This window comes from Nycticebus coucang, chromosome 4, assembly GCF_027406575.1.
Source record: "Nycticebus coucang isolate mNycCou1 chromosome 4, mNycCou1.pri, whole genome shotgun sequence".
NCBI classification, from domain to species: domain Eukaryota; kingdom Metazoa; phylum Chordata; class Mammalia; order Primates; family Lorisidae; genus Nycticebus; species Nycticebus coucang.
The window spans coordinates 60,318,828-60,332,777 of NC_069783.1; the positions used below are offsets into that span (position 1 = coordinate 60,318,828).

Here is a 13,950-nt window from a genome sequence, read left to right on the forward strand (position 1 = left end):
AAAATGCATCCAGAGACTGTGAATCTCAACAGACAAGCCTTGGCAAGCTGAAAAGCAGAACAGAGCAAAAAATGAGATGTATGTACTGAAGAAAGAAGAAAAGATTAAAGAAACCCCAGACCTAACTCTGAAAACATTAAAAATAGTATATTCTGATGTAAGCAAATTAAATATAAAAGAGACTCAAAAGACACTAATCAGACCTAATGCTAATAAGCCCCCATCTGAATTTAGTTTAAAATTCAATTTAATATACTCCGTTAAGAAACTCTGTGATCTCCAAGAAAAGAGGACAACATGATTTGTTCTTTAAGGGATCACAGACATACTCTGCTAGGGGACTTTAAATGGGCAATAACTCCTATAAATGGGCAATGCATATAGTTGCAAGTGAATTTATCAAATAACAGCTATTAATTAGCAGGAATATTCACAAGCAAAATAGACTGCAAGAACAAAAATGTTAACATCTAATTGATGTTAACAAAACCAAAGCAATAGTGATTCCCTGCCATACTCACTCTGTATGTAGAATTAATTACCTTTTAATATTTTACATCAAGGTAAATGATATATTATTGTTCCTAATTGGAACAAATATCTCCCCCCTTCATTTTACCATGAAGAGCACCTATAAAGACTAAGAAATAAAAGGAACAGTTAACATAACTGTATGGTTATTTTATTTTACTATCACTCTCCAACAAAGATTAGCTGTTTCTTCCAGAAACTAAAATAACACAAGATAAAAGTTTGTCTATATTCAGTACCTAGTTTGAAGAGAAAAACCTTTTTATTTTATAGCCAGAAGTTTAGTTTCTAGTTAATTCTTTCATTTATTTAATAATTACTGAACACTTACTTTGTAAGAAGCCCTTATGGGAGTTAGGAGGTACATGGGGAAAGAAAAGTACCATGGGCAAAGGGAACAGCATATGTGAGGCCCAAAAGTGGGAGAAATATCAGCTATAAAACAAATGCATGTTTTCAACACTTAAAATTTCTTTATGGGTTTAATTTCATACACGCCATTTATTTTGCCACATTTTCTCTGGTGCTTCAAAACAGTGGGAATTCATAGCATAACAAAACCACTTATTAATGCAGATACTCATCACTAACACATCAGAATAGTGTTCTCAATCTGGGCTAACCCCAGAAAGAAAATGTAGTCATTAACTGGCTAATTTGATCATAATCATCCCGTTTTGGTTTAATAAATGTTTATACGTTATTAACACTGCCGCTGCCTCAGACACTGTCTTAGGTGCTAGCTGCTGAGAATTCAAAGATTTGATGATAACCTTTAAAATCAATTAGCTAGATGGGAAGAGAGCCCATTCCACAAATAATTTCCACACAATGCAGTAGGAGCAAAGACTGTGTTGGCATAGGCTAGAAAAAGAACACAGAGGAAAAGGGCACCCAACCCAAGGTGGGAAAACAATGCAAGGAGTGATTGTATGCTCAGGCTGGAAAGAGCAGGAGTTAGGTAAAAACAGGAAGAACATCTAAGGATGGTTAGAAAATGGCAATAGACTTCAAGTTTGAAACTAGTCATCCAGTAGTCTGGAAAGTCCTGAAAGTAAAGAATATACATGGGGGTAGGAGGCAGGGTGGGAAAGGTACAGTGGTAGAGAGACTAAAGAGGTTAACTGGGATCACCAAGGATTCTGTGGACCATGCCAGGAATTGTAACTTTATTTTCTGGGAGGAAGCAAGACAGCTTAAGGTTGAGTGGAAGCAGATCAATTTTGGGGACAATCCTAGTTCTTCCATTTACTAACCTTATGAGTTACTAACCTTCTTTGAACTTTAGTTTCTTCACCTGTAATATGGGGAGACATACCTTATAGTACTGTTTAGAAAAATTAATGACAAGATCCCTTGATATCCATTTGTTGAAAATCAGAATGAATGAAATCAATGAGAATTAATGACTGCCCCTATTATCAAGGATTATTAACTGCCTACCCAGGGTTAACATTTTGGCAGGGGAATGGGAATGGCAAAGTGAAGATATAATGAATGTCTTAGCAAAGAACAAGGCATAAAAACCAAACTAGCATAATAACTCAGATAGAAAAATAATAGAGATTTCATCCCACATTTCACCATCAGGAATGGTGAAGAGCAGATACAAAAATTACTAAGGAAGAAAACTTGACCAGTCTCTCAATCACCAGTTGGGAAGGTCATGGAGAGAGAAAATGGCTCCCATAATCTAAATTATGTCCCCAACCACAGTTGGAAATCAAGAGGTGGATCTAGTTGGGGTAAGATGAATGTAAGATGCCTGTGGAAAAATCTAGGTAGAGATCACTAGAGAAGTGGACACAGAGCTTGCAGTATAGAGCTGGAGAAAACATCTTTGAGTGAAAAGTCCATTATTTATGTTGTGTAATAAAGAACAGCTTAAATTGATTTTTTCCCCTAAAGTTGAAACTGAGATGTTAAAAGAAATCCACCCTTTAAAAAAAGAGGCATTATAATGTATAAAATTATACTCAAATCAGTAAGTAAAAAGATGACATAACTTTGAGAGACTATAATGTGCACATTCACCTATAACCCATGTCTACTTCCTCAGTAGTAACTGCCAAGTACAGACCTATAACGGTGCTCACCTGCCACAGGTAAGTGCTCCTGCTCGTCCTGTCTACTGCCCAGTTGTAATAGCTTGACATTCACAACATAGCACCTGTAACCGCCAGTGATTCTGTCTATTGCTAAACAATGTTACCCTTACAAACCCCTCCCTTATGAGGACAAAGGAGAAGATGACCTGAAATTGACAAATCTCCAGTTTTACTCAATTGTAAAACTGAGTATAAATTTTTTTCTTTTTCTTTCTTTTTTTAAGACAAATTCTCCTATGTTGCACTGGTAAAGTGGCAACATCACAGCTCGCTGCGACCTCAAACTCCTGGGCTCAGGTGATTCTTCTGTCTCAACCTCCTGAGAAGCTGGGACTATAAGCATGCCCAATTGCACCCAGCTAGGCTAATTTTTCTAAATTTTTTTATAGAAATGGTGTCTTGCTCTTGCTCAGGTTGATCTCGTACTCCTCAGCTTAATTGATCCTCCCACACCAGCCTCCCAGAGTGCTAGGATTACAAGTGAGAGCCACCGCGCCTGCCTCTGAGTATAAATTTAGTAATCTCAGGGTCCACTGTCTGTAAGGCCAGTTTGTTTTTCATATAGGAAGTCCTTTTGGCAATTACACAGAAGATTAAACCGTAGACTCACTTAAAGAAAAACCATAAATCTGATTCAATAGCCATTTTGTTTCATTTTTTTAATTTTTCAAAGAACTCCAAATGATATTATGAAGGCTCACCTTAATATTTCACCAAGTTGGTACTAAAAAAAGGCCAGCCATTAAAAACAAGTTGTGAAACTAATATTTTAAGAATGATTGGATTGGCAGCATGTTCTTTATCAAGCCTCATCAACAAGAGTCAACACTCAGATTTTAAGCAAAATTACTTACTTGGCTGATATGATGAAGATGTCACAGACAACAATATGTACATAATATAGCTCAATAATTATATAACACATAAGAAAAATGGACTGTAAATTTAGTATCTGAGATGTGAGGGGAAAAAGTTGACAATAGCTCTTAAATTCCAATAAACACAACCTGAGCGACTCTTTCAAACAGTAGTGGCCTGTGCTTTAATTTTTCTTCTCTTTCTTCTAGTTCTCGTCGATATTCTTTCATCCTTTCCTTTTCACTTTTTCTAAAATTAAATAAAAATAATGGAACTTTAAAAGGTCATCTAAGAAACAAGAATTTGCATATATAACATTTAACTTAGATAAAGTTATGAGCAGAGTTTATAGTTTACTTCATTTTCTAGACTGGTAAATATTCATGGAATGCAGAATAAAAATTTTGGTTCTGAAAACACACATTTTATGCCCTGGGAATAGTTTGAATGTTTTGACTTCTAAAATCCTTAAGGCAGCAGTTCTCAACCTGTGGGTTGCGTGACCCACAGGAACTCTATTAAAGGGTTGCGGCAGGTTGAGAACCACTGCCTTGAGGCATGTTGTATTAATGGGCTTGAAAGTGGCCTGAAAAATGAAGGCCCTCCCATTTCATTTGTAAGTGTTATAAAACGAAGAAAATTTTGGTCCAAATTATGTATCTTCTCTTTAAGGAAATTTCTTCTGAAAACTAGATGACTTTGCTCTTATTTTTTCTCCCAAAATAGTATCTTAAAGGTTAGAGGCAAAATTAATTCAACAGGAGTAAATCAAGGGAGAAAACAGAAGCATGGAAATATTCAGAGGAACAGAGACCAAAATACATTAATCTATCATAAGTATACATATTCTTTGGAAAAGGTCCTGTAATGAATTAAATTAAGCTGTCTTCTCTATATAAGATATGTGAATACTACCAAAGTAGTAAGATTTCATGGATTAGAGAAAATATATTTTAAAATGGTAATTATGCTTAATTATATACAAGTTTTTTTTGTTTTGTTTTTGGCCAGGGCCAGGTTTGAACCCGCTGCCTCTGGTATATGGAGCTGGCCCTACTCCTTTGAGCCACAGGCGCCGCCCTTAATTATACACAAGTTGGTGTTATGAAAACACTAGTTTACTTCCTAAAGGTAAATGGTATATTTCTAGGGAATGTTTTGTTCAAGTTCATCAAATAAAGCTCCCTTTCCCAATGAATTAATACTATATTATAAAGGAATATTTATTGTAATTAAGAGAAAATATATATATATTGGTTCTTATAAAGTAGATTAAAAATTAATAAATCATATTACTTACCTGGCTTTGGGGGAGATATTTTCCTACTTAAACATTTTTATGTGCAACATCTGGAACACTGGTTTTCAAACTTTGTACAGAGAATTCTAGTGTTCTAGGAAGGGGTTTTAGGGACCCTACAAATACTTTTATTTTTTATTTTGAAACTATTAACAAAATGTAATACATAGCACCTAAACATAAACACAAGTGTTAATGAACACATTGTATGATTGTTGTTAATCTTAATGTGTTAATTTGTGCTGTCAGATTTTATGCATACTTTAGAACAAAGCTCTTTGACATTTCTATTTATTATTGAAAAGTACTCTGAGATTACATGGCAAGTTATTTTAAAAAAAAAGTTTTACTTATGTGAATTAAGATTTCACTCTGCATTGGTCCTGTGCCTAAAGAGAAATAAAAAAAAAGATTTTCCCCAATACTGTACTCATCATATAATCAAAAATAATATATGTGGCGCCTGTAGCTCAGTGGGTAGGGCACCAGCCACATACACCAAGGCTGGCGAGTTCTAACCCAGCCTAGGCCAGCTAAAGCAACAATGACAACTGTAACAAAAAAATAGCCAGGCATTGTGGTGGGCACCTGTAGTCCCAGCTACTTGGGAGGTTGAGGCAAGAGAATTGCTTAAGCCCAAGACTTTGAGGTTGCGTGAGCTGTGATGGCACCGCACTCTACCAAGGGTGACAAAGTAAGACTCTGTCTCAAAAAAAAAAAATTAATTAAAAAAAACAAAAATAATATAAAGAAAAATATTTATTTATTATTATTATTATTTTTTTGAGACAGAGTCTCACTTTGTCCCCCTTCATCAAACTCTTGAGCTAAAGTGACTCTCTGGCCTCAGCCTCTCAAGCAGCTGGGACTACAGGTGTCTGCCACAATGCCCAGCTATTTTTAGAGAGGGGGTCCACTCTGACTCAGGCTGGTCAAACCTGTGAACTCAGGCAATCCACCCACCTCAGCCTCCCAGAGTGCTAGGATTACAGGTGTTAAGCCACTGCTCCTGGCCAAAGAAAAAGATTTAAATGCTGATAATAAGATTACAGCTATTAACTATGGCCAAATAGAAAATGTTTCTTGGGTGGACACAGTGGCTCATGGCTGTAATCCTGGCACTCTGGGAGGTCAAGGCCGGTGGATTGCCTCGAGGAGTTTGAGAACAGCTCCAGCAAGAATGAGACCTCATCTCTATTAAAAATAAAAAAAAACTAACTGGGTGTTGTTGCAGGCACCTGTAGTCCTAGCTACTGCGGAGGCTAAGGCAAGAGGATTGGTGGAGCTCAAGAGTTTGAGGGTGCTGTGAGCTATGAACCATGGCACTCTACCCAGGGCAACAAACACAGGAAGATTCTGCCTCAAAAAAAAAAAAAAGAAAAGAAAAGAAAAGAAAATGTTTCTGTCCAACACAGGTTTACAGTTTTTACCATGGAAATGAATATGAGTACATATGTTGGTTCTCACTATGAGGTGAATATATATATGTGTTGAATGTAAATAACTGATAATAATTTGAATCTAAAAACTAAAATACTAATATCATTCTCAATTTGTTCATATTTTGGTATCCACTGATAAAAAAAGAGAGAAGGGAAAGAAGGAAGGAAGGAGGGAGGTAGGGAAGGAGGAAGATTGAAAACCAGTGGTCTGGAGATTCAGGATTCTTTCATGATACCTGAGATATTTTACTTGGGATTTGGACACTTGAGCTAAACTTTGATGTGAGTCATAAGCCTTAGCCCGGGTTGTTAGGAGTTTCTGCAATTCTTTCATTCTTTGCTTCTGCTTAGTTAGGATCCGATTTCTCTCTTCTTCCAACATTTTCTTTTCCTCAAGTGATCTCCTGAGGGCAACAAACTAAGGCTTAATTCACTTCAAGCCAATGAGAATGTTATTTAGCAAAGATTTAACAGGGGATAAATTCAAAGGTCGAAAAAGGCAACCTTTTGAGAAGGATCTGACTTGTGAAATTAGAAATCATATCAAGGTTGACTATAACCTGTTCTATACCCAAAGACTTATGAAATAGAACATATTCATTTCTTAGCTTACTATCTTCTGGCAAAATTTTCTAGGTTATAGTAAAATATCTTACAGATACAATAATTTCTTAATATTTTCAAATTTACCAACCTAAACTCAACAGAGCTATAATATAAACATTAATTCAGCAACCATGAGTCAGTCTGTATTGTCTCCTACTTCTTTACCTTATGGCTTGCTCTCGTCCTTTGGAAGATACTGTGGGCCTTGCAGGGTTATAGCTGGAAGGCTTTGCACTTGTTCTTCTTACTGGTGACTTTCGCCTTGGAGACAAATAAGGCCAACGAGTTTCTTTTAAAATTTCTTCATCTGCTTCAATGTCTGCCAAAATTTTATCTCTTTTAGTAGAGTCACGTGAAGATGCACGAAGATCAAATGGTTTACCAACTGTTAACAGTTTCAAATATCTGTGTTCTGGGAGGAGTTTCTGATATCTCTCAGGAAGGTCTTCAAAATCAGGAGTCTGGTACTTACCCTTGCTTTTATACTTCAATTTTACGGCCTGTTCCAGATTCTTGGGATCCCTGAGTTGGCAAACTGACCTACAAGGGACAGGGGACAAATTCTGTGAAAGCTCTCGGGCTCTCAGCCATGTCCTATTATTTCCATAAAGTTCTTCTTCTTTTACCTTGTCATTAGTAATTGAACCATAAATAGATCGAGGTAAGGGTCTGGCTTTAAATCGATTTGTTTTCTTTTTATTCTTAAAACAGTCTCTCAGCTGCTTTTCCTGCGCTGCTCGCTTCTGTTCCTCCCTTGCAATAAACTTAAATGGCTTTTGTGAGGCTAAAAGAGCTGCTTTGCTTTTCTCCTTCTGAGACCTCCTCCGCTCTTCATTTTGCTTGACTAACTCATGATAAAGGGGGAGTAACACAGATGCAGGAACCGGATTGGCTCGGAATATCTTTTTACACTCTGAATCTTCCTCTTGGTTTTTGAGCTGTTTATGTAACATTTCAAGTTCTGGTTTAGATTTCATGGCCTCTTCTTTTTTCTTCTGTTCTCTAATCATCATTTGAAAAGGCTCAGGTACTGTAATCATGGGCACCCATTGTTTTGTTTTCTTCCTTGGTTTTTCAGCTGATTGGAAGTCAGTATTTTTACAGTGAATATAATCTTCAACACAAAAGTTTGTCCACATGTTGTTGATAAGCTCCTTAGCATAGGTCATCACTCCATTTTTCCCAGGATACTCTTTTTCTAGGTTAGGCAATTCCTCTTCAGACGAAGACATATACGAGGAAGAAGAACGGCCTAAGTCAGGTTCAGAATACGATGCCATTAATGAGATGGGGTGATAGGAGTTCTTTTCTGATACAGATCTAAGTAAGAAGAATAGTTAGGTTACACTTTCAATTGTATGTGACCACATATAAAAATTAAGATAGAGTTAAATATTTCTAAGGTCAAGGTATAATCAGGTAGAAGAAGGATCTGGAGAGGGCTTATAGAAATTACCACTTTTATTTAGAATAGAGCTGGGAGATGCCTATAAATTGTGTAGTCTGACTCTTTCACTTTTTTTTTTTTTTGTAGAGACAAGAGTCTCACTGTACTGCCCTCGGGAAGAGTGCCGTGGCGTCACACGGCTCACAGCAACCTCTAACTCTTGGGTTTACGCGATTCTCTTGCCTCAGCCTCCCGAGCAGCTGGGACTACAGGCGCCCGCCACAACGCCCGGCTATTTTTTGTTGTTGTTGTTGCAGTTTGGCCGGGGCTGGGTTTGAACCCGCCACCCTCGGCATATGGGGCCGGCGCCCTACTCACTGAGCCACAGGCACCGGCCTGACTCTTTCACTTTATAGGGCAGGAACCTGAGCTGGCAGAGGCTACTCACGTCTAAACTTTACTCTTTCCAGAGTCGTCATTCTAAAACATGTTTCTGATCATGTCACTCTCCTATTAAAATTTTTCAATAATTCTTCACTGCTGCAAAGTCAAGTCTAAACTATAAAACCTTCAAGACTGACCCCTGCCTACCTTTCCAGTCTTAGCTCTGACCACTCCCTTTCTTCAGTCATCTCTCTTTTTATTTATTTATTTTTTTCTCAAGGGTCTTGTTCCATTGTCCAAGCTGGTGTGCAATAGTAAGATCATAGCTCACTCAACACCTGAGCTCAAGTGATCCACCCACCTTAGACTCTTGAGTAGTAAAATAAAAATCTGTTGGGTGGCACCTGTGGCTCAGTCGGTAGGGTGCCGGCCCCATATACCGAGGGTGGCGGGTTCAAACCCGGCCCTGGCCGAATTGCAAAAACAAAAACAAAAAAAAAATAGCCGGGTGTTGTGGCAGGCACCTGTAGTCCCAGCTACTTGGGAGGCTGAGGCAAGAGAATCGCTCAAGCCCAAGAGTTGGAGGCTGCTGTGAGCTATGTGATGCCATGGCACTCTAACTAGGGCCATAAAGTGAAACTTTGTCTCTACAAAAAAAAAAAAAAAAAAATCTGTTATGTGGTGTTTGGACTTGAAAGACAAATTAACTAGTAACTGAGCAGCTACAAGTGTGACCTGCCACACCTGAGTTTAAGAAAGATACAAGTGGCCAGGCCAGGTGGCTCACGTTTATAGTCCTAGCACTCTGAGAGGCTAAGGTGGGTAGATTGCTTGAGCTCAGGAGCTGGAGAACAGCCTGAGCAAGAGCAAGACCCTGTCTCTATTAAAAATAGAAAAATTTGCTGGGCATTGTGGTGTAAGTATGTAGTCCCACACACTTGGGAAGATGAGGCATGAGGATAGCTTGAACCCAAGAGTTTGAGGTTACTGTGAGCTATGATAACACCACAGTTACTCTACCCAAGGCAATAAAGTGAGACTTTGTCTAAAATAATAAAATAAAAATACATAAAATAAAATAAAACTTTAATATTCATCATTTAAAATGGTCCAGACTAAGTATTTTGATACATTTCTAAAGTTCTATGAATGGTAGCTCATGGAGAAAAGAGTAAATGACCCTCAAAACCAGAGGTCAGGCTTGGTGCCTACAGCTGAGCAGCTTGGACGCCAGCCACATACATGGGAGCTGGCAGGTTCGAATCCAGCCTGAGCCTGCCAAACAACAATGACCACTACAACCAAAAAGTAGCCAAGCACTGGGGTGGGCGCTTGTGGTCCCAGCTACGTAGGAGGCTAAGGCAAGAGAATGGCTTAAGCCCAAGAGCTGGAGGTTGCTATGAGCTGTATTGTGATGCCACGGCACTCTACTGAGGGTGACACAGTGAGGCTCTGTCTCAAAAAAACAAACAAACAACAAAAAGAAAAACAGAGGTCACTTAGCAATTATGAATTGGGCTGCAATAAACATTCTGGTACAGATGTCTTTGTTATATTGTCATTCATAATTGCTAAGTCATGGAAGAAGCCCAAGTGCCCATCGACCCATGAATGGACTAGCAAATTGTGGTACATGTACACCATGGAATATTATGTAGCCTTAAAGAAAGATGGAGACTTTACCTCTTTCATGTTTACATGGATGGAGCTGGAACATATTCTTCTTAGCAAAGTATCTCAGGAATGGAAGAAAAAGTATCCAAAGTACTCAGCCCTACTATGAAGCTAAATTATAGCTTTCACATGAAGGCTATAACCCAACTATAGCACAAGACTATGAGGAAAGGGCCAAGGAAGGGGAAGGGAGGGGAGAGGTTAGGGTGGGGCCACACCTACAGTGCATCTTAGAATGGGTACAGGCGAAACTTACTAAATGCAGAATACAAATGTCTACATACAATAACTAAGAAAATGCCATGAAGGCTACATTGAACAGTTTGATGAGAATATTTCAGATTGTATATGAAACTAGCACACTGTATCCCTTGATTGCACTAATGTACACAGCTATGATTTAACAATAAAAAAAAAGAGGTCACCTAGAAAGCTGATAAATCATTAAATATTTTGTGTGATGCACTTAATACAAAGGAATATTTAAGAGAAAATATTCTGAAACAGTGTTGTACTGTACTTTTAAGCATACATTTTATTTTACAGTCCCACAAATGACATTGAGTACAAACTTACCTAGAAGAGTTACTAAGACCATTTTCCTTGATGATTACTGGTTGAAGTACCTTTATATTTAATTTATCCTGGTACATTTTCTCTAATTTTTCCATAGTTTGCATGTGGGCAGTCTTCAGTTCTTCTAGTTTCCTGAAATAGTCTTCATTAGATTGTAAAATATCAGAAAAGTTTACAAAGTCCTCATAGTTTATCGGTGCATGTTCATCCACCCCAGAAAAGTTGGTGTTAAAATCAGCCTGGTGGGGGGAAAAATCTGTTATGTGGTGTTTGGAATTAAAAGACAAATTAAGTTGACACTAATCTGAATGCTGCTTCTCGGAGAGTCTACCTTGTTACATTACAAGTTATGTGGGCTATGCACATTTCCTCCTATGATATGTTAAGAATAAGAGAGTGCGAAACCAAATTGCCAGAAATTAAATGCTATTTGATCCACTTGATAAAAGATGGCTAGATTCCCAGATTAGCCAACAAAAGTCAAACTGATGTTCAATAAATATTTTGTGAACAAATGAATGTACAGTTGAAAAAATACAAGTTTTCACCAACAGGAGAGAATAGTTATTCCTTCCCAAAGGACTGAATCATGCAAAAAAAAAAAAAAAAAAAATACTGGCTACTGGCCACTCTAAAGAATTATATTCTGAGTACTAAGAAAAAGGCTTATGTTCCAAAAACTATAATTAAAACAGAGAGCATTCCAAAGAATTGTTTTTAGGTAAATGCATTTATGTACTCTCATTCATTCTTTTAAAATATCTTTTTTTTTTTTTTTATAGAGACAGAGTCTCACAGTACTGCCCTCAGGTAGAGTGCCATGATGTCACACAGCTCACAGCAACCTCTAACTCTTGGGCTTATGCGATTCTCTTGCCTCAGCCTCCCGAGCAACTGGGACTACAGGCGCCCTTAAAATATCTCTTAAAAGGTCTTTTGTATTTGTTTTGAGACAGTCTCACTTTGTCACCCTGGGTAGAGTGCCATGGCGTCACAGCTCACAGCAACCTCAAACTGTTGTGCTCGAGCGATTCTCTTGCCTCAGCTTCCTGCATAGCCTCTTAAAAGGTCTTATAGCAAACATTTATACAAAAGAATCAAATTTATTTGGAACCAGGAAGAACTGTTTGAAAAAGCCATAAAAGGATGAGTAGCTTCTTAAGCAATGTGGTACGCCTGGTAACTTATACTTATGCACTGATCTTGCACAGTATTCACTGCATTTGTCGCTTAATACTGCTCAGCGCTTCATGTAAAACTGATGGATAGCTAATAAATGGCTACCAATTCTAATTTCATCTTCATCTCCCCTCAGAAAATATTTACTATATCAAAATCCTAGGCCATAGACATTATTTTTCTAAGAGCCTAAAATAGTATTTGTTCCCTTCAGTTGTTTAGGTTCTCGTGGAATGCTATAAATGCAGCTTCTAGATTAGTGGATAATCTTCCCTAGACAGGCTTGACCCACTTAGATAATAAATCCTTCCAGCACCTGTTGCTTCATTAGTACTCAGCACCCATGAAGAATTATTTTCACTATAGTCTATACAGTTGCATCTCCAATTCTGGGATTTTTTACTTTTAAAAAATGTTTTCCATTGGAAAGTTTTTATAGGGAATGATCTATATATACCAACATGGGTAAACTGCCAATAAAATGAGAAAAGATAAAAGCAAGTTGCAAAAAGAAATTAAAAAAAAAAAGCAAGTTGCAGAACTACATATCTGTATTTATAGTATACTATGATATGTTTAAATATTATATATATAGTAGATGGAAAAAAGCCAAGAATAAAACATATATCAATTTTAAAGCAGTGGTGACCAATGGGGAGAGAATGGGAACCCAGATTTTTTTAGGGGAGAGGGTTAAAAGTGCCTATGCCTCATATGTAACATTTTTATTTTAAAAGGAGAATGTGTTCACGTACTACTGTATTATTGCCACAAGTGAAATATAACTTTTTAAAAAAGAAAATGTTTTGTGCATATGGGGACATCTCTCCCACTCCTCAACTCTGCTACCTTCCCCCTCCTCCTATAACAATTGCCACCCGCTCCCCCCAACTACTTACTGATAACCCTTTAATTTCTTTAAGAAAACAGAAGCCATCAGAGGGAAGTTCCCTTAACTTCCCATCCACATAACTATTCCTTTTGTGCCTGTTTTCTCCTTTTCTCTTCTTTCAGGGATGAAATGGCCCCTCTCTTTGCTTCATGGTTAAAAACAACGTGGGACCTCTGCATTCTTGTGAGTATGCAACAGTAGCTGCTCAATCATCCCTTTGTCCCCTTTTCCTTCAGATATTGAACCTGTTGAATACTAAGGTTCTTGGCAGCTCTGTACTATGCCTTTTCTCCTTTCCCTGCACTTGTTCCCTAGGTGATCTCATACATTCCCGCTGTTTTATTTATTTATTTATTTATTTATTTTTTGAGACAGAGTCTCACTCAGTCACCCTGTAGACTGCTGTGCACAGCTCACAGCAACCTCAAACTCTTGGGCTCAAGTGATCCTCTTGTCTCAGCTTCCCGAGTAGCTAGGAGTATTAGGCGCCTGCTACAACACCCAGCTAGTTTTTTCTATTTTTAGTAGAGATAGGATCTTGCTTTTGCTCAGTCTGGTTTGGAACTCCTGAGCTCAAGTGATCCACCACCTTGGCCTCCCAGAGTGGTAGGATTATAGGCATGAGCCACCGCAGCTGGCCCATTCCTGATGTTTCAAAATGCACCAGCCCAGACGCTACAGGACTCCAATTTCATAGACACAGCATCTCGGGAGTTTTTTATAGGCATCTTAAATTTACTATATTCAGGGCAGCTCCTATGGCTCAGTAAATAGGGCACCAGCCCCATATACTGAGGGTGGCAGGTTCAAACCCAGCCCCGGTCAAACTGCAACAACAAAAAATAACTGGTTGTTGTGGTGGGCACCTGTAGTCCCAGCTACTCGGGAGGCTGAGGCAACAGAATTGTCTAAGCCCAAGAGCTGGAGGTTGCTGTGAGCTGTGATGTCACTGCACTCTACTGAGGGTGACAAAGTGAGACTCTGTCTCTTTAAAAAAAAAAAAAAAATGGGGC

At 38.2% G+C, this 13,950-nt stretch overlaps 1 protein-coding gene across 6 annotated transcripts in view; it reads right to left on the minus strand.

The window, feature by feature from the left end:
* Positions 1–13,950, minus strand: part of FAM161A (FAM161 centrosomal protein A) — a 32,858-nt gene that overhangs the window by 12,223 nt on the left and 6,685 nt on the right. For 5 of the 6 annotated variants that reach the window (XR_008379715.1, XM_053589863.1, XM_053589864.1 and 2 more), the window contains 4 exons: positions 10,867–11,105; positions 7,011–8,165; positions 6,476–6,643; positions 3,647–3,746 (listed from right to left, as the gene is read on the minus strand). Coding sequence is in view for 5 of the 6 variants with exons in the window: in XM_053589863.1 (XP_053445838.1) it covers positions 3,647–3,746; positions 6,476–6,643; positions 7,011–8,165; positions 10,867–11,105 (1,662 nt within the window). In the remaining variant the exon portion in view is untranslated. The remainder of the gene's footprint in view (positions 1–3,646; positions 3,747–6,475; positions 6,644–7,010; positions 8,166–10,866; positions 11,106–13,950) is intronic. The other variant, XM_053589866.1, reaches the window with a different exon arrangement.